At 42.4% G+C, this 21,836-nt stretch overlaps 1 protein-coding gene across 3 annotated transcripts in view; it reads right to left on the reverse strand.

The window, feature by feature from the left end:
- Positions 1-11,561: 11,561 nt before the first annotated feature.
- The window catches only part of NVL (nuclear VCP like), a 167,025-nt gene continuing 156,750 nt past the window's right edge, over positions 11,562-21,836 (reverse strand). For all 3 annotated transcript variants that reach the window (XM_058275271.2, XM_071207756.1, XM_058275279.2), the window contains one exon: positions 11,562-12,450. In XM_058275271.2, the coding sequence (XP_058131254.1) occupies positions 12,187-12,450 (264 nt within the window). In that variant the 3' untranslated portion in view covers positions 11,562-12,186. The remainder of the gene's footprint in view (positions 12,451-21,836) is intronic.

Consider the following 21,836-nt stretch of genomic DNA (forward strand, 5'->3'; position numbering starts at 1 on the left):
CATAGGGAGCCCCATATGCAAGGAGTGCGTTCCATAAGGAGAACTGTCCAGTGCAAAAAAGTGCAACTTGCCCAGGAGTGGTGCCGCATACCCGGATTGCTGACACAGCAAGATGATGCAACAAAAAGAGACAGATTCCCGGTGCCGCCGAGGGTGCAAGTGGACACAGAACACACAGCAAATGGACACAGAGAGCAGACAATTGGGTGGAGGGGAAGGAGAATTAAAAAATAAATCTTAAAAAAAAAAAGTTCAAATGCAATTTAAACTATTTTCCCACATTTCCCCTTTTTCACTTTGCTAAATGATGAGTACAGTTCAGGGTACATAGGGGGTCACACAAAAACTAGATATATTCCAATAAGTGTTCTGCTAGATAAAATGCTTTTCTAATGCTTTGCGACATCTAGCTCACGGCTAGGAAGCCGCAAACCAGCAGCTGATTCCAGAATCTTGATTAAAAATAACAAGTGCAGAGCACCCTCTCCCAGGGTGGGACTTTAACTGGCCTGACCAGAGGCTGTCCCTTTTATAGAGCTCATAATCAATGAACTTGGTACTACAGATACCAATTGCAAGCATGGCATCAATTCCCGAGCAAGTGGCCAGCCTTCCCAGGAAGGACCACAATACTCCCCAGAATGTACCCGATATGTTCCTATTTAAAACACGCCCAACGTGCCCACTGTTCTAGTTCTCATCACTGCTCCTGAAATATGAAAAATGCTGGCCTGTAAGGCATTGGTTCACTGATTAACAAAGCTTCCTGCATGATATTTTCACTTCTAGGTTTAAACAATATTCATTAAATTTTTTCTCAATACATTTGGTCCCAGGATTGTTCAAACTTAAAACAAGAGATTTACATACACATTCAACAAGGTACATTTATATATCACTTACAATTCATCAAATCACTTAAGTACACAATATGTTGCATTATTAAAGTTCTGATTAGTATTCAACATTTTATAAATAATCCATAATTGCTGTAGATTATACAACAACAAACAATAAGACTTCCAACTAGCAGACATTTAATAAATAAGCTTTCATTTCTCATGGGCTTAAGATTCCCAACCAGCAAGTCTATATAGGCCAGTATTCAATCAAAAAATGAACTCATTTTCCCCAATTTACATAGTTTGAGGCATAGGCAATGACAAATTATTGTTACTCTCCCATTTGGGGCTGTGGGACAGCTGGAAGTTTACTGCATAATTTCAATGTCTTTGTTGATCCTGCTCTTAGCGTCTTCCCTGGACCTGGGGCCACAACTCAGTGTCGAATTTAAACTTAGTCCATCATTGTGAGGACTCATCTTCCAGGCTGAAAACAATAGCTGGCTTGCTACCAAAGTCCCGATGCAGGGTCCGCAGCAGTGAAAGCATACCTTGCCCCTTCCAAGAGCAGGAGGGTGCTGATGTCACAGTCACTGCGGTGAGCATTAAGGACGCTCCTGGGTGATGTCCACAAGCTGCTGGTGAAGAGCAGGCAGCCAGATCTGCTGGGCCAGGCACCACGAGGTCTGGTGCTCATGATGTCTGCCTTTCCAGCAGAGCCACTCTGCTTCTTCTCAGGTCTCAACTGCATAGCTCTGGATCTTCATGAAGCATCTGCCTCAACAGTCCTGAGAGGGGTGTTAGAGGAGTGGGCAGGGACATGACAGTCACCCATCACTGCTGGCAGGGGTCCCAGATGTTCTTCCACAGACCTCTCCACCACCGAGGGTGATTCACAACAGGCCATTGTTTCTGTCTTGCTTTTAGCATTTGCAGTCCACTCCTGGCTAGGGGTGGCAGTCTTCAGAGTGACCAGACACTATTGGGTTAAGCCTTTCACTTTCAGCAGGGCTTGTGATGCTGCACACAATTGCTTTTTTATATTGTACTTCTGGCCCCTTCTCACAATTGACTAAAACCCAAGGGGTAGTTGTTTAGAATGTTCCCTTTGCCACAAACCCTACCCAAAGCCAATATTGGTGCTGGCCACATCCAATTCACAGGCTAAGCCAATATCCACCTTTTCCCTTTCTTTTTTTTTTTTTTTGAAAGCAGCCTGCTGGCGGTCCTCCTACTCCCATGAAGGACCTTTCCCAAGTAACACATCTCAGTGAGGGATGAAAGATTTTCAGTATTCCAACAATATTACAAACTCCATTAAGACGAGGAAACATTGCACTTTATCAATTATAGCAGGGAGTACAGTTTTGTCTTACCCAACCAAACAGCATGTAAGAATTTGAGAGAGCAGCAGGGACCTTGTCCCAATTGTTTGCCTATTTCAGGCACTTAAGATACTATTGTTTCTGATGTTTCTTCTAATTTTGGAAAAAAATGATTACTGGTTAACATAATGCCACCAGTAGGGTTTCAGCCACAGATTTCTTCTACACAGCCAGATTCTTTGCCACTAGGTCAGGGAAGATGGTTGGGTCATGCACACAGCCTTGGGGAGTACTGCAAAAGTTCATTGTTGGCTTTCTATAGGTAGGAGAATGTGGGCCAATTTTTAGGATCTGACTTTGAGAAAGCAGGTTTGAACATTATGTTCCTTTAAAAGTGACTGGTTTCTTTTTAGAAAACCAAGGAAATAAGGTTAAACTACCAGGAGCTATTTTGATTAAAACAGACTTTCTTTTTTATACTGATCATTCAGGATAAAAACTCTTTATAAACTTTTACTAAAACAGACTAATGACTTGAGAAACTTTGTCACACTAACAGAGAAAGAACAATTTTAACTTTGCATCAGTATACTATTTGATACTAAAGCTTTTAAAACTTTATAGATAGACCCATCAAATCTTACTCAACTTTATCTACAAAACTTTTCTTCCGACAAACCTTTTGCACTTTCTGTATTCATTCAGGTTTTGTCCCTTATTTTATTCTTTCTTAATAACCAATCATTTTATCTTAGGACAAAATGACTTACAGTTTCCTTAATGATAAAAACACATTCTATATACCCTACATACATAAGTTACCAAAATGATTTTGGAAACTGTTTCCAATCAAACCTTTTACAACACACAATTACCATTAACACTAAACAAACCTGTTAAAATAATGACTCAGTTTGGTTATATGCAAATATAACTTTTCTTTATTTCAAATACCTAGTAGCATCCAATATTAGAAACAGTCTTTTAGAAACAACTTGGAAGGCGAGGCTGGTTGCCAACATGTTTTCCTGTTACAAAATTACTTTTTGTTATGATTTCTTGAAATTAGCCATTTAGACACTTTAATTCAAAAAATGCTTCCACAAAGTTCTTACAATTATTTATAACCATAGGCTATAATTAGATTATTTTAAGACAAATTTCATCTTTACAGAACACATTCCCTTACTTAAAGTTACCACAATACCTTCTACAACTTACCACATGCATTCAGGTCCTGTCCTGCATATGTTCATTCTGATTTTATGAAAAGCAGCCATCTTATTTTAGAACAAAACACACATTTTTGAGCAAACTTATTACATTTTAGTCAGCACTCCCACAAATATTTAAATTTAGGCAAGAACTATACTTTATGAAGAGACTATTTTTATTATTGTAGAAATCTTATTAACATTTAAACTTATGTATTAGTATCAGCACTTATTTAATTTTTGGCCATTTTAATAGAGCTCTTTTAGAATTTTTTATTTATCAATTTATATTATCATCCAGAGGTATCAAAATATACACTGACATTGAACAAATAGACAAACACAAAACAATTACAACACACCAACAGAAATATCATTTACAATTTGACTCCTAATTCTTACTTTTTTGGTATAGCTATTTTTAAGCTTTCCATCATTTCGCATCTTAGATTTTACTGCTTTTAAGATTTCTTCTGGAATCTGTATTGCCTGTAGCATGCAAAAGCTTGTTTTAGGAAACAATTATTAGTAATCAGCAACCAGTTAGGATAGCTTGAGAAGCATAAATACAGGTAAGCTCTTATTCAGCAGTTTAGACAGACAGTTAAAATACATTTTTTGATTACTACTCTTTAAGACTACACGGAGACTTGAAGTTCAGGGGTAAACTATCGATTTAAAACTGAAAATTCCTTTTAACATCTTGATAAAAATTTTATATAATTTTATGAATTTGGCTAAATAGGCCCAACCAGAATCAGCATAGAAACAAAACAGAACACCAAAGTGGCAATGTTTTCCTCTGCTTCCAGTGGCTTAATCTATCAGCCCCTCCAGCCCACAGTCACATTAACATGTAGGCAGCAAGGGGTTTGCACAGTTGCTGTCAGAATGTTTTCCTTATCTTAGTCAACACTCTAACAGAGAGTTTTCTGACAAGCTGATTTCACTAACAAGGGCCTGATTCAGCACTTTTGCCTGTGCAGGATGTTCTATTTATGAGTTAAACTTTCTTTACACAAGCAGCTCAACATTTCCCTCCATTCTAGCCTGCAAGATTCCCTTTTGTAAAGAGGATAATTTAGGCTGGGTATTTCCAGGCACCAGTGTAAGGGGTGGAGGAAGAGAAGGTATATCAGCTTCCTCAAAATTCATTAATTGAGGGGCCATAGGCAAAGACAGTTTAGAATCAAAACCTTTAGAAATTTTTACAGGGGAAGGGTCATCATGAACCTTTTCTTCATCTTCTTTTTCTTTTTTTTTTAAAGATTTTTATTTATTTATTTATTTAATTCCTCCCTCTCCCCCGGTTGTCTGCTCTCTGTGTCCATTTGCTGCGTCTTGTTTCTTTGTCCGCTTCTGTTGTCGTCAGTGGCACAGGAAGTGTGGGTGGCGCCATTCCTGGGCAGGCTGCACTTTGTTTCGTGCTGGGCGGCTCTCCTTACGGGGCACTCCTTGCGAGTGGGGCTCCCCTACGCGGGGGACACCCCTGCGTCCCACGGCACTCCTTGCGCGCATCAGCACTGCGCATGGCCAGCTCCACACAGGTCAAGGAAGCCCGGGGTTTGAACCGTGGACCAACTATGTGGTAGACAGACGCCCTAACCACTGGGCCAAGTCCGCTTCCCTTCTTCATCTTCTTTTTCATGCTTTGTTTGCAAAGGTTCTAGGACGAACTTAATAATAGTCCACATAGGCCAGATAGTAACAGAGATGGAAGCCCCTTGAACATGTAATTTTTAAAATTTCTTACCAACTCGTTCCCAATCAGTTAATTCTAAACTCCCTAAGGTTGGGAATCATGCACAGTATTTCTCAATAATCTGTAAGAGTCCTAAAATACAAGGCTCACTGCTTGGCTCCTCCTGCTTTGAGGAGCTGTTTCAAGAGACGGACATACGGGTGAACTGTCTCCATTTCCCATCATAACCCTGCAGAAATACCCGAGAGTATTCTTACTTACCGAGGACTCTGAAGGCCTGCCAAACCACTCGGGGTTCTGTGCTGTTACAACCAATTGAGTTTCACTTGAAGCGATCCTTCTGCCCTTCGAGTCCCTGTTCAGGCATCAGTTGCTGAGAACCAGCTCAGCAATAGGTTGTCTCGAAGGGAAGGTGACACAGAAATTAAGAAATAAAGGACAAAGAGAGACACAAGAGAGGAGATAAAGACGGGACCAGGGGACTCACAGCTTCTGGAACTGAGAGCCTTGGCCCTAGTTTCCACCTCGTATTTACTGGAAACTACCAAGCAGCTGTTCGCTATCAGAACCGCAACATCTACAAGAGGGAACAGGTGCAACATTTACAATAACAGGGAACAGGTCATACAAAGCTCAAATGCAATTTAAAATATTTTCCCACAGTGCTGAAATAACTGGATATCCAAACCCAAAAAAGGAAAGAGGACCGCTATTTCACATCTTATCCAAAAATTAACTCAAAATAGATAAAAAACCTAAAAATAAAAGCAAGAACCATAAAGCTTCTAGAAGAAATTGTAGAAAAATATCTTCAAGATCTGGTGGTAGGTGCTGGATTCTTACATGAGATAAGAGGACTGAGATGGACTACTGATGTTTAATTATGTAGAAGTTTTAATTAGCTTTACTGTAAAAGTATGGAAATGTATAATGTACATGGTGACACAGTGAGTAACAGCTAGTTTATAGGGATGTGGCTGAAAATGGTAGCCTAGGGATGTAAATGCCAAATGACAGAATGCTAGGGAATAAGCTAGGAACTGAATAGCACAGTAAACCAAGGGGTGGAGGAGAATTGTGGTTGATAGTACAGGTGCAAGTGTCCTTTGTGAGATAGAGCAAATGTACATCACTATTGCAGAGGGGTAGGAATGTGGAAAAGCATGGGAAAAATACAACCTATGGACTGTGGTTAGCAGTAATAATAAATATAATATTCTTGTATCTATGCCAAAGATGTACTGTGTTCATAATGAGGCAGTATGGAAAATGTGAGCCAAATGTACACTATAGACATGGTAACAATCAGATGGTATTATCTTATCTGTACAAAGGTTCCACCACAGTTTGGTGTATTGATAGAGGGGTATTGTTTGGGAATTCTGCATATGTGAATGATTGATTTATAAGTTTACAACTTCTGTCATAAAAATATATTTTAAAATAATATTAGGGTGGGTTGGGAAAAAACACACCAAATGTAAGATAAGGACTATAATTAGTAGTAAGATTTTGACAATATTCTTTCATAATTTGTAACAAATGTCTCACAACTATGCAAGGTGTTGGTGGAGGGTTGATGTATGGGACCCCTGTATGATGTTATGCATGTTTGCTTTGTAAGTTCACAAATTTTACTATACACTTATTGTTTATGTATGTTCATATATAAATGATATAAAGATATTAATAAAAATAGGGTGTGTTGGGGAAAAATACTTTGGTTAGTAGTAATATTTTGACAATGTTCTTTAATCAATTATTAGTTAAAAATGTTTAACAACAATGCAAGTTATTGGTGGTAGGGTGAGGTATGAGAGTCCAGTCTGATGTTATATATGTTTGTCTTGTAAGTTTACAACTATTACTATACACTTATTGTTTGTGTATGTTTATGTATGAGTGATATACTTCAATAAATTAAAAAATAAAATAAAAATAAAATTCAAATGAGCATGTGACTGGGTAACCTTAGATCCCCTAAAATGTTGTAAAAATGAAGAAATAACCATTGTTCTCCAGAATCCTATCGGATTTAAAAAATACAATGTGTAGTGACTTTGGATTATGCCTGTGGAGATATATGAGATTTTTCAGTGTCTCTAGAGTTAAAGATTTGTCAGTTTTCTTAAATCTTTTACCCCCTAAGGCTAGACAACAGATGGCTATTTCTCAGCCTCTACCCTATCCTTTTTATAAAAAAATAACTTTTTTTCGAAGAAATGATTTATTTTAATTGAGGTAAAATTCACACAACATAAAATTCACCATAAAAATAACTTTTTTAATTTTAAATAATTTCAAGCTTATAGGGCAGTTGCAAAAGTACTTCAAAACACACACACAGAAGCATCTTCAAAATTTTTCCCATAACTCCTATCATAATATCTATCTATCTGTCTATCTGTTTCTGTCTATCCATCCTTCCATCCATCCATCCATCCATCATCCATCCATCCATTCGTCCATCTGTCCATGTATCTATGCAACTGTTTTCTAAACATATCAGAGTAGATTGTATACATCATGTTCCTGGAACACTTACTACTTCCCATGTGCTTTTCCTAAGAAGAATATTCACTCATGTAATCACTTTAACTACATTATCAAGTAATTAAATTTAACACTAATTTATTTATTTATTTTTAAAGATTTATTTCTCTCCCCTTCTCCCTGCCACCCTGGTTGTCTGTTCTCTGTGTCTATTTGCTGCGTCTTCTTTGTCCGCTTCTGCTGTTGTCAGCGGCACGGGAATCTGTGTTTCTTTTTGTTGCATCATCTTGTGTCAGCTCTCCGAGTGTGCGGCGCCATTCCTGGGCAGGCTGCACTTTCTTTCATGCTGGGCGGCTCTCCTTACCGGGCGCACTCCTTGTGCGTGAGGCTCCCCTACGCGGGGGACACCCCTGCACGGCAGGGCACTCCTTGCTCTCATGAGCACTGCACATGGGCGAGCTGCACACGAGTCAAGGAGGCCCGGGGTTTGAACCGCAGATCTCCCATGTGGTAGACGGACGCCCTAACCACTGGGCCAAGTCCGCCGCCAAATTTAACACTAATTTAAAGATTACAGCTTATATTCCAATTTTTTAATATGTTCTGATAATGTTCTTAGAAGCATTTTCTCATCCATTATTAGATCCAGCCCAGGATCATGTATTACATTTAGTTGCTATTGCCTCTTTCATCTCTCTCCCTCTTTTAAATTGTGAAAAATATATACCTGAACTTTTCCATTTCAAAAACTCCCAAACATAATAGTGGGATTAATCACATTCATAATGTACTGCTCCCATCACCACCATCCATTACCAAATTTTGCCATCACCCCAAACAAAAACCCTGTACCCATTATGCTTCACTTTCCTGTCCTCCTCTCGCCACCCACCCTAGGTAACCGTTAGTTTACTTCCTGTTTCTATAAATTTGCATATTCTAGCTATTGCTTATAAGTGCCATCATAAAATATCTGCCCCTTTATTGGACTTCTCTCACTTAGCATGCTCTCTGCAAAGTTTATCCATAAATCAGAACCTCATTGTTTTTCAGTGATGAATAATGTTTCATTGTATGCATTCAGCACATTTTGTTTATCCATTCATCTGTTGATGGACATTCGAGTTACTTCCACCTTCTGTGTGAATAATGCTGCTATAAACATCGGTATTCAAGGATCTGTTTCAGTTCCTGCTCTCAATTGTTTTTTTTTTTTTTTAATGGTGAATTGCAGTTTTTGTTTTGTTGTTGGTCATTTTTAGTAGTTTTACTAAGATATAGTCACATACCTTCCCTCAATTCCTTGGGGTAAGTACTGAGAAGTGGGATGGCCAAATCATATGGAACTACTATTTTTAACTTTTTGAGCAACAGCCAGTTTTCCACAGTGGCTGTACAATGTTACATTCTAATTGGTGTGTGGTGGTATCTCACTGTTGTTTTCATTGGCATTATCCTAAAGGCTAATGATATTAAGGAGCTTTCCATGGACTTAGACATTTCTCCAAAAAAGATATACAAATGCCCAATAAATCCCTCATTAACATTTAAATTGGGTTGTTTGTCTTTTTGTTATTGAGTTGTAGGAGCTCTTTATATATTCTGGATACTAAACCCTGATCGAATGTGTGATTTCCAAATATGGCCTCACATTGTTTGTTCTTTTTCACGTTCTTGATAATTCCTTGTGTAGCAGTTTGAGATTATTTATGAACCCCAAAAATGATAAGGATTATGTTTGTAAATTGGTCTGTGGCTCTGAGTGTGATAGACTTTGATTGTATTAGATTCAGCTGAGATGTGTTTGATTAAATTACCTGTTAAGATTAGGGTTTTGGGAGTGGATATGGCTCAGATAGTTGGGCACCCACCTCCAACATGGGAGGACCTGGGTTCCCAGTGCCTCCTAAAGAAGACAAACAATTGGCCAAAAAACCAATAAGCAGACAACAAGCAAAAACAACGAGCATTCAATAGCAAGACAACAAGAAAAACAATGAGCAGGCAGTAAGCAAAACAAGCAGGGAGCAGGTGTGGCTCAAGCAATTGGGTGCCTGCCTCCCACATGGGAAGTCCCAGGTTCAGTTCTTGGTGTCTCCTAAAGAAGAAATGAGCAGACAATGAACAAAAACAAGCAAACAGACAAAGGAGCCAAATTGGGGGTGGGTAGAGATTAGGGTATTGATTTTGCCATGTCAGTAGGGCATGACTCAGGGTTGAGTCCCCACCTCCTTGGTGGGCTGATATAAACAGATACTCAAGAAGACACACACTGAAGAGAAAGAGCTCCATAGATATGGAAGAGGAGAGAACTTTGATCCTGCAGTCCAGGAAGAGAGATGAACCATTAGCCTGATAGTTTGCAGCTGAAGAGAACTGAGCAGCTGAGCCCTCTGCCAGCCCACAGCTGAGATGGGCAGAAGCTGGGCCCATGGAGCCCTAAGAGGAAGGAGGAAGGAGAGACCAGGAAGGCATCACCTGCCGTATTGCTTCAACCATGGCAACAGACTTTGGTGAGAAAGCAACCTTGAGTTAGATTCCTCAGGGCCTTGTAACTATAAGATTCTATCCCAGGGAAGTGGACTTGTCTCAATGGATAGGGCATCTGCCCACCACATGGGAGGTCCATGGTTCAAACCCCGGGCCTCCTGACCCATGTGTGAACTGGCCCACGCACAGTGCTGATGCACACAAGGAGTCCCCTGCATAGGGGAGCCCCACGTGCAAGGAGTGTGCCCTGTAAGGAGAGCCGCCCAGCGCAAAAGAAAGTGCAGCCTGCCCAGGAGTGGCGCCATACACATGGAGAGCTGATGCAGCAAGATGGTGCAACAAAAAGAGCCACAGATTCCCGGTGCCACTGACAAGAATAGAAGCAGACACAGAAGAACACACAGTGAATGGACACAGAGAACAGACAACTGGGGTGGGGGTGGGGGGAGAGAAATAAATAAATAAAATAAATCTTTTTACAAAAAAATTCTACCCCAAATAAATACCCTTTATAAAAACCAACAGATTTCTAAGACTTTGCATCAGACCCCTTTGGTTGACTAATACACCTTTGATGTACCAAAGTTTTTAATTTTGAAGAAGTACGATTTATCTGTTTTTTCTTTCATTGCTTATATTTTTGGCATAAAGTCTAAGAATCCATTGCCTGAAACAAGGTCCTGAGATGTTGCCGTACATGTTCTTCTAGGAGATTTAAAGTTTTGCTTCTTATATTTAGGGTTTAAAAAAAATCTATTTTGAATTAATTATTGTATATGGTAGGAAGTAGGGGGTCCATGTTTCTTCTTCTTTAAAAATTTTTTATCTGAGAGCATCATCGTCTTTTTGGTGTGTTGCTTCCCTGCACGGGAGCCTGTGCCTCTCCGTGCAGGTCTGGGATGCCTTTTCTCTTTTTTTATCAGGAGGTCCTGGGGATCGAACCTAGGTCCTCTGTATAGTAAACAGGAGCTCAACTGCTTGAGCCACAGGCTCTTCCCCATGTTTCTTCTTTTGCATGTTGATATACAGTTTTACCAGCACCATTTGTTGAACAGACTATTCTTTCTCATTGAGTGGTCTTGGCAACTTGTTAAAAATCAATTGGCCACTTCCAGGAAGACTGAAGGTAAGAGAGGCAGAGAGACCACTTCTCTCCCAGAAAAAGTAGAGGACAGGTGGAGACTACCTGGAGAGCTGCTCTGGGGCTCAAGACACCAGGGGAAGGTGAGACACCATCCAAAAGAGAGAGGGGTGAAGGAAAGGAGTTCAGCTGGCTGGAAAAATCCCTTGAGTAAAGCTTCAGAAGAGGCAGCTAGCACCCATCCCACCACCCTTGTAGCAAACGGTGGCAGTGGCTCTGGACTGAGGGAGCTGAAGGGATCCTCTTTGCAAAGAAAGGGGTGAAGGAGGGACATAGGCTTGTTAGCAGAAAGCTCTGGGCTCTGGGCTTCTAGGTTCTTGGCTTATGTCGCATAAAAGAAGTAAGGACTCGCCATAGGGTAGGCAAGGGAGTAAAGAGTTTATTAAGGAACAAGAAAACGAGGAAAGGACACAGGCTGAGGCATAGACGAAGGAGTGCTGCAGAGTGAGATGTGCATGGAGGCCCAGGTCAGGCCTTTTAAAGTCTTTCCTCCTCCCCTTCATAATGTTGGGGCGGGGCCCCAGCTGTTTGCTGTTCTGATTGGTTGCCCGACCTGTCAGTTCTCAGGGGCCAATGGTGAGCCCTTTTGTTTGAAGGTATCTGGGGCTTCCCCTTGACCCTGAATGGGATTCCCCTTCAAATGGGATCCTCATGGCCAGGGTCTCATAGCATCTTTTTGGCAGCCTTCCCCTCAGGAGGTTTCCAGGCAGGGTTTAATGAACATGTCTGTCGGCCAGGCCTCAGTTGCCTTCCCCGTTTCACTATACTCACCTGCCTCAAGTCCCCCCTCAGAGAGTTTACACCCTTTCTTTTTTTTAAAGATTTATTTATTTATTTACCCCCATCCCCCATGGTCTGCTCTCTGTGTCCATTCACTGTGCATTCTTCTGTGTCTGCTTGTCTTCTCTTTAGGCGGCACTGGGAACTGATCCTGGAACCTTCTGGAGTGGGAAAGAGGCGCTCAATCTCTTGCACCACCTCAGCAACCTGGTCTGCTGCATCTCTTATGGTCTCTCCTCTGTGTCTCTTTTTGTTGCATCATCTTGCTGTGCCAGCTCGCCGCGCTGGCCGTCACTCCACATGGGCCAGCTTTCTGTGTGGGCCAGCTTGCCCTCACCAGGAGGCCCTGGGAATTGAACCCTGGACCTCCCATATGGTAGACGGGAGCCCATTCACTTGAGCTACTTCTTCTTCCCAAATTTATCAGAACTTTTAACATGTTCAATATCCCTCTGCATATGATCTAGAATAGAAGAGATATTATCACATTCATCAGGTGTATAGGTACAGTACTTCATACTAATCAAGTATAGTCAATGCACAAGTGCCTCTTTGAGCTGCTGTTAATAGATCAAAGCTCCAGGTTTGCAATGCCATACATGTTATCACTCTAAGGGAGCAGGTCATAATGCCAATTGCATTATGCTCCACTTGGTATGCTCTTCACACAGCCAGCATGCTGCAGCACCATTGATCCTAGAGAGAGACTAGGAAGGTAGGCTCCAGTTTTCCCCAGCTTGGTGCATAGTGCCCTTTGGTACTGTGAAACAGAGTCAGTCTAGAGACATTGCCCATTGTAAATCTGGCCATATTGAACCGTCATTGGCTGCTGCAGGAGTCTAAAACTGCAGTGTACTCTCCATCCCCTTCAGGAGCATGTCTGGATAAGGTAGGTATACCTTTATCGTCTGCAAGCATAGGCCAAAAGAAAGTTCCCTAGCCAGTCCCTCTCCTAACAGGAGAGCCGGCTTGCAAGCCAAGGTCTGGGAACCAGACGCAGACATCTCCCAAGACCTCTAAGGCTGTGGGGATGCCAAGAGACACAGGGCTCCCGATATCTTGGATGTGGGGACAGCAAGGAAGGCTCCCAACCTCCAGGACCCTGGTTCAGTGAGCAATCTCTTCAACCAGGTCTAGTAATGTGACACTATGAAGACTGATGAGCCAGCAATTAGGGTGGCTCCTAATTGGGACAATCTGCCTATTAATGGTCTAAAAAAGAAGAGGCTAATCTTTTCCTGCCACACCATGTGGCCACAGTACAGCCAAAAGCGGGCTCTGTATAGGACCCTGAACTCCAGTTAAACTTGTGTAAGAGAGAAGGAGAGGACAGACAGATTTGAGGGCCAGAGACCATGTGGCCATGTTTCCTTAAAGGGATGAGAAAATGTTCTACCAAACTGATCAACTAAAAGACCAGGGAAATTAATTTTTCCTAAGCAATTTGACCTACACAACACCCAAGGCTTTCTCTTTGCAAGAGCTTTGAGGGAAGGGCTAGGTATGGCAGATTAAAACTCTATCTTCTAGGCCAAAGAATTAAGAATTAGTTTGCCTTGTAATTCCCAAATTTAAACCTTTTAAAAGCCTTAAAATAAGGGTGGTTAACCAGTGTATATGAGGTGCAGAGGTGCCCAAAGATGTACTTACCAAATCCAATGGATGTGTCATGATGATGGGAACGAGTGTTGTTGGGGGGGGGGGAGAAGGGGGGTGGGGGGGTGGGGTTGAATGGGACCTCACATATATATTTTTAATGTAATATTATTACAAAGTCAATAAAAAATAAAAAAATTTAAAAAAAAAAAAAAAAGGGTGGTTAGTAATCCTGTTACCAACTTCCAGTAAGTAAAGGAAAAATCCTTAAAAGCTATGGAAAGTTCTTTCCTAATAATAATTATCCCAGAACCTAGCAGTCAGTATGCATTTAAAGTAAGAGATAGATTTCAACACCGTCAAACTCTCTTCTGCATTCAAACCAGGCCTTCAGTACACTGCATGGTAACTCTCCATTTGAGTTATTGGCCAGGTTGGGCACTGACCACTAAGACTCAAGGGGTCTTAGAAAGTGGCCATGAGAGAGCACATTTTATGGGCACGGCCAGAGACCAAGTTTCCCAGTTAAACCAGACATTAAGAGATAATTAAGGGAAATGGACTTGGCCCAGTGGTTAGGGCGTCCGTCTACCACATGGGAGGTCCGCGGTTCAAACCCCGGGCCTCCTTGACCCGTGTGGAGCTGGCCCATGCGCAGTGCTGATGCGCGCAAGGAGTGCCGTGCCATGTAGGGGTGTCCCCCGCGTAGGGGAGCCCCACGCGAAAGGAGTGTGCCCAAGGAGAGCCGCCCAGCGCGAAAGAAAGAGCAGCCTGCCCAGGAATGGCACCGCCCACACTTCCCCAGCCGCTGATGACAACAGAAGCGGACAAAGAAACAAGACGCAGCAAACAGACACAGAGAGCAGACAACCAGGGGAGGGGGGGAATTAAATTAATTAATTAATTAATTAATAAAAAAGGAACTATTATTTAAAAAAAAAAGAGAGAGAGATCATTAAGAAGCAGAGACTGATCTGCGGTTTACAGGGAAACAGCCTCAGGGGCCCAGAGGAAATGGATTAAGAGGAACTTGAGGGCCTCCTGGGGGCCGAGTAAGGAACGAGAGACTCCTGGCATGGCCAGGAGGAGACTCTCAGGGCCTCACTAATAAAGCAAAAGAGGGCACAGGCAGTGTCAGTATAACTACCCCCAGCTCTTTTCCAGTGACTATTTGCATGGTATGTTTTCCATCTTTTCACTTTCTTTCTAAAAATTTATTTATTTATTTATTTTCATTATTGTATTGTGTTCAGTTTTATATATGCAACACAATACAATAGTAGTGGCAAGGAGTGTGCCCCATAAGGACCCAAGAACACAATATAATAGTAGTGGCATTTAAAATTTTCTCACGGGGTTGCCTTTACTGGAGGTCTTCATTTTTCATGACACCTTGATCCACTGTCTTGTTTCCTTTCCTTTCAGTCTGAACAACTCCTTTCAGTACTGTTTGTAGGGCAGGCCAAGTGATCGTGAACTTCCTCAGCTTTTGTTTTTCTGGAAATGTCCTAATCTCTCCCTCATTTTTGAAAGACGGTCTTACCAGATATAAAAGTCTTGGAAATTGTGTTCTTTCAGCACTTTAGATATTTCATCCCACTGCCTTCTGCCTCCATGGCTGTTAAAGATAATTCAGCACTTAATCTTTTTAGACTTCCTTTTACATAACATGTGGCTTTTCTGTTGCAGCTTGCAGAACTCTCTCCATGTCCTGGTTTGACCGCTACGTATTTGGGCATGGTTCTCTTTGAGTTTATCCTGTATGTTTGTCTGGCTTCTTAATGCTCATACTCACGGCTTTTTCTAAATTCGGTGAGTTTTCTGCCATTATTTGTTTGGATATTCCTTCTACTCCTCTCTTTCTTCTCCCTCTGGGACTCCTACAGTGCGTATATGGGTATGCTTGATGTCATGCAGCAGATCTTTTAATTTTCTGTTTTTATTTTTTTTCCTACTCCTCAGCCCAAATTATTTCAATTGTCTTATCTTTGAGTTCACTGATTCTTTTTCTGCCATCTACAATCTGTTGTTGAAAGTTTGGGAATTTTTCATTTCAATTATTGTGGTCATTTGTTTCCAGTACTGCTATTTGGATCCTTTATAAAATTTCTGTTATTGAGATTCTCAAATAGCTTATTCATTGTCTTCCTGATATACTTTTGTTCTTTCTCTATGTTTTCCTTGAGGTCTTTGAGAATATTGAATATTATTTTTTTAACAGTCTTTGTCTAGACAACCAGCAAGATGGTGGTGGAGTAAGAAGCTCCTAGAGTCAGCTCCTGCCACGGAGCAGTGAGCAAACACCCAGAGCTCTCTGGAGCAGCTGAAGCACCTGTTTGGGGGCTGCGGGAGACCAAAAGAGCATATTGCCACATCCTTGAAGGAGTGGAAGGACGAGTTGCCCATCTGCAGAGAAGACTCATAGAGCACTCCATGCCCTGGAGGCCCGTGCCCATCCTCCACTGGAGCCACAAGCCACCTCAGGAGCTGTTCCACGACTGGAATTGGAAGCTCCACTTCTCAAAAACGGGGGAGAAAGAGACGGCTGGGCACCAACTTCAGCTACTGATGAGTAAATTCAGCGGGATAAAGTATAATCCTGAGAACAGCTAAAGTTTGAGCCTGTCCAAGCCAGAAAGAGGCCAGGAGCTGCCATCTGAACTCCACACCTGGCACGAGGGGAAGTGGGGTGGACTTACAATCCCAGGGCTGGTGGGGACCGGCTTCTTTCCATCCAGTTCAGATGGCAGCTCTGGTCTAAGGCCCAGTGCCACCTCCAGCAAGGAGGAGGCTGTGGGGACCTGCACCAGCCTCTCTGGGAAATTACCAGCCAAGCTGCAGAGGCCCGTGATTATCCTATTCTGGCAGCAGAAGCCGCCCCAGGAACTATTCTGTGGCTGGAATAAGAAGCTCCATTTCCCAAAAACAGGGAGGAGAAGACAGTTGGCTGCTGATTTCAGCTACTCATTGGTAGACTCGGATGGCTAAGGAATAACCCTAGGAACAGCTGGGGTGTGAATTTGTCCAAGTCGGAAAGAGATTTCCCCAGCCTGAGGGGGAGCCAGGGCCGTAAATCACAGTGACGGTAGGAAGCTGTTTCTTTCACCCAGATGGGCCTGCAGCCCTAGACTAGGCATCAGCCCCACCTCTGGCAGGAAGGAGGCTGGGGGACCCCCACACCAGCCTATCCAGGCAACTACAAGTACATTTGATTGGCAAAGACTTAAAATCGGAGTCTACCGGTCATCTTGGACCCGCACTGCATAGACTGCTGCCCACACCCGCAGCTCCATCCCTGCCCCAGACCGGGGAGAAAGGGGCATGAAGCTTCATCAGTCTCTCTGGGCAACTACAGTCTAGGCCTGCATGACTTGGATTATTCTACACAGCTGTAGCTCTGCCCCCAACTGTGTCAAAGGAGAAAGTTGGGAGAAGCTTCATAGAGGGCAGCTTGAGCCTCCACAGCTTACAGCACCAACTATATCCTTGGCTCCTACTACACAACCAGCAAGGGAGAAAGGGCAGGAAGCCCTAAACTAAAGAGAAAAACTGCACCAGAATAACTATTCTAGTAAGTCAGATGCCAAGAAACCAACAAAAAATTACAATCCACACCAAGAAGCAGGAAGCTATGGCCCAATTAAAGGAAGAAGATAAGCCTCCAGGTGACATAAGAATTGAGACAACTAATTATAGATGTTCAAACAAATCTCCTTAATAAATTCAATGAGATGGCAAAAGAGATTAAGGATATTAAGAAGACACTGGATGAGGACAAAGAAGAATCTGAAAGCATACATAGAAAAATAGTAGATCTTATGGGAATGAAAGGTGCAATCAATGAAATTTAAAAAAATTGGAATCACATAATAGTAGAATTGAGGAGGCTGAAGAAAGGATTGGTGAGTTTGAAGAAATGGCCTCTGAAAGTGAACATACAAAAGAAGAGATGAAGAAAAGAATGGAAAAAATTGAACAAGGTCTCAGGGAACTAAATGACAGCAAAAGGCATGCAAACATACGTGTCATGGGTGTCCCAGAAGGAGAAGAGAAGGGAAAAGGGGTAGAAGGAGTGCTTGAAGAAATAACGGTAGAAAATTTCCCAACGCTATTGAAGGATATAGATATCCATGTCCAAGAAGCACAATGTGCTCCCATCCGAAAAAATCCGAACAGACCAACTATGAGACGCACACTAATCAGGATGTCAGATGCCAAAGGCAAAGAGAGAATTCTGAGAACAGCAAGAGAAAAGCAATGCATAACATATAAGGGATACCCAATAAGATTAAGTGCTGATTTCTCACCAGAAACCATGGAGGCAAGAAGACAGTGGTCTGATATATTTAAGATACTATAAGAGAAAAACTTCTAGCCAAGAATCTCATACCCAGAAAGACTGTCTTTCAAAAATGAGGGTAAGATTAGAATATTCACAGATAAAGAGAAACTGAGAGAATTTCTAAGCAAGAGAACAGATTTTCAGGAATCCTAAGGGTGTGCTAGAGTCTGAAAAAAAAAAAAAGACAGGAGAAAAAGGCCTGGAAGAGAGTCTAGAAATGAAGATTATATCAATAAAAGTAACTGAAAGTGTCAAAAGAGTGGTGAAAATAAAATATGACAGATAAAACTCAAATAGTCAGGAATAAACTTAACCAATGATGTAAAGCACTTGTATTCAGAAAACTGCAGCTCAGTGTTAAGAGAGATCAAAAAAGGCCTAAAGAACTGGAAGAACATTCCATGCTCATAGATTGGAAGACTAAATATCATTAAGATGTCAATTCTATTCAAAATGATATACAGAGTCAATGCAATCTGATAAAAATTCCACCAGCATCAAAAAAAAAGAAAGGAAAGAAAACACAATCATCAAATTCATTTGGAAGGGCAAAGGGTCCTGAATAGCCAGAAACATCATAAAAAGAAAAAGCAAACCCTCATCTCCAGACTTTAAATCATATTACCTAGCTATAGTGATAAAAACAGCATGGTACTGGCATAAAGACAGACACATAGACCAATGGAAGTAAAATGACGGTTCAGAAACAGACCCTCACAGGTATGGTCAAGTGGTTTTTGACTAGCCTGTCAAACCCACACAGCTCGGGCAGAACAGGTGATTCAACAAATGGTGCTGAAAGAATTGGATATCCATAGCCAAAGGAAGGAAAGAGGACCCCTATCTCACACCTTATCCAAAAATTAATTCAAAATGGATCAAAAACCTAAAAATAAAAGCAAGGACCAGGAAGCGGCTGTGGCTCCATCAGTTGGGCTCCCGTCTACCATATGGGAGGCCCTGGGTTCGTGTCCTGGGGCCTCCTTGTGAAGGCAGGCTCACCTGCGCTGCAGAGAGCCGCCTGGCTGCAAGCACTGCGGAGCCTGCCAGAGAGCCGACTCATCAAGGTGACGTAACAAAAAAGGGAGACAAGCAAAAACACAGAAGAGTGCCCAGTGAACCGACACAGAGAGCAGACAGCAAGCAAGCCGTAAGGGGGGAGGGGAAATAAAATAAACAAATACAGACAGAAGAACGCACAGCGAATGGACACAGAGAGCAGACAGCATACAAAAAGCCACAAGGGGGGAGATAAAAAATTTATAAAAAAGAACTGTAAAATTTCTAGAAGAAATTGTAGGCAAATATCTTCAAGGCCAGATTTTTATTTATTGTTTATACTTCTCTGGGGGGACAGGAATGTCTCCCTCTGCCACCTTGATCCTACCTGGCCTGTCCACCCTACCCAGGTAAAACCCACTTATTTAAAATATTTATGGATTAAATAATATTTTATCTGAGGCTTACTTTATAAAATAATCCAGAGTGGGGAGTGGTGAGGGAAGAAATAGACAAAACAAGATTGGCAATGATTTAATAAATGTTGAAGCTGGATGATGGGGCACATGAGGGAATCATTATGGTTAACATACGATATTGCAATAATGGACTTAAAAAAATGAAAATATCTGGTTTCATGTTTACTTTTATATGTATTTGAAATTTTCCATAATAAATAGTTAAATCACATATTCAGCTATATCCTCATTGTTCTTATTTTTCCTTTGCAGTTACGTCTCACAACAGAGAGGATGGTTGACAAGTAACTCCTCACGAAGACCCTATAGTCATTTAAAAGTTTGCCTGTTTTTCATACCTTCCAAGTTTACTGAATGGCTATTATGTAGAGGTTTCTGATCCTGGTTGCTTGAGTTCAAAGAAAAAAATACTATCCAATACTTAATAAAAATTATCAGTATTACAAGTCACACTAATAAAGGCAGAACTTAGTAGCTCCCAGAATTTGTGAACTGAGCTCCACTTCCTGCCAAAGATGTCCGTGGGGTATAGAAGAAAGATAAAGGCTTTCGAGTCAGAGAGCCTTGGATTTAAATTCCCAGATGCCATTTATTTAGCTGTGATACCAAGATCAAGTTAGATATTTACCTCTGAACCTCAGTTTCATCAAATACAAAATGAAGATATCACCTCTCTCAATTTCAAAATATTGGTAAGAACTGTTTGTAAGCCCAGCTTCGTGAGTGTGACCATTTGAATTTGGTGAACCCCCAAAAAGATGGTCTTTACTCTATTCCTGTGGGTGTGGTACTCTTTGATTGCATTGGATTCACTTTAGGTCACTTGATTAGATTGCTTTCGGTTGGACTAAGTCAGTGTGGCAGTTTGGTAGTATTTTATGAAACCCAAAAGGAAAAATATGTTTGTAACTGAGGAGAGGAAGCAGACCGAGGTATGGTTAACCTCTGTGGCCAGCCCAGGGCAGCTGTAAGGTGCCACAGCTGCCCGGGAGGGGTGGCAGGAATGGGTGACTCCGCCCTCACATTGCCCCGGCTACGCCCCCTCGCCGGCCCACCTCTGCCCCGTCTCCACCCACTAGTCTGCAGCGCTGCATCTCCTGGCCATATAAGGGTATTCTGCCCGTGCTCACCAATCCGCTCTCACCCCATGCTAGCCCCACCCCCGTTCCCTTGGGCTTATATTGTCAAGCACTTCCCCAATAAAGTTAGACCTGCGAAATCAGCCTCGTCTCCGTGTGGGTTCTTCCCCTCGTCGTTACTTGCCTGCGGCCCCTCTGTGGACTCCTCACCCAGCGAGCCCAATCTGTTCCTCTGCCTGTGAAACCCTCTGATTGCATTAAATTCAGCTGAGTGGCCTTTGATTAGATTACTTGATAAGACTGCTTTAGGGCTTCTGACTGGGCTACCTCAATGGGGCATGACTCAGGTTGAATCTCTGCCCCTCTGCTGGGTCTGGTATAAATGCAAACCCAGGGAGAGACTCACTCAGACAGACACAGGAAAAGAAGGCTGGCATGTTTGAGTATGAAGTGTGAGAAATTAGGGGGGCTGTATAGCTCAGTGGTTAAGTGCCTGCTTCCCACATATGAGGTCCTGGGTTCAATTCCAAGTTCTTAATTAAAAAAAAAAAAAAAAAAGCATATGAAATGTGAGAGAAAGGACTGCAGGAAAACAAGCCCGGACAGGTGCAAAGAGCTAAGGTCTGGTTGCTCCCGGCTGAGCGCCACTGGAGGGTGGGCTCTGGAGGAGAGGCAGGGGCCTCCGCAGGAACCGGCAGCCCTCCTGCTCCACCACGGGCGGCACCTCCGGGGTCAGTGGAAGCTGCCTTGGGTGAGGAAGCACCTCTGCTGATACCTCGATTTGGACATGTCATGGCCTTGGAACTGTGAGCTTCTACCCAAATCAATCCCCATTGTACAAACCAACCTAGTTCTTGTACTTTCCACCAGCAGTCCTTTGGCAAACTAGAAGTCAGTGACTCAGGTTGGGTCTCTGCCCTCTTGCTGGGTCTCCTATAAATGGAGACACAAAGAGAGACTCAGAGGGAAAGAAGGGCCATATGGACACTACCACATGAGAGAGAGGACTGCATGAGACAGCAAAGCCCCGAGAGGCCGAGAGGTCCCAGAGACCAGAGCCAGCAGACACGGAGCATGGAAAGCAGCCTCAACTGAGGAGGCAGGCCTGGCCCGTGCCGAATCCACGCGCCAGGACGCCAGGCCAGCGGCACCGACGCGGTGAGAAAGCATCTCTGATGGAGCCTTGATCTGGACATTTCACAGCCTTGGTTAGCTTTTACCCCAAATAAATCCCCTGGATAAAAGCCAGCGTATTTCTGCTGCGTTGCATTGGCAGCTCTGCGGCACACTAAGACATTCCTGAATCCTACCCAACCAGGCAAGAAGGACATTTCATTTAGCAACAAAACAAATG

The sequence above is a fragment of the Dasypus novemcinctus genome, chromosome 13 (assembly GCF_030445035.2).
Source record: "Dasypus novemcinctus isolate mDasNov1 chromosome 13, mDasNov1.1.hap2, whole genome shotgun sequence".
NCBI classification, from domain to species: domain Eukaryota; kingdom Metazoa; phylum Chordata; class Mammalia; order Cingulata; family Dasypodidae; genus Dasypus; species Dasypus novemcinctus.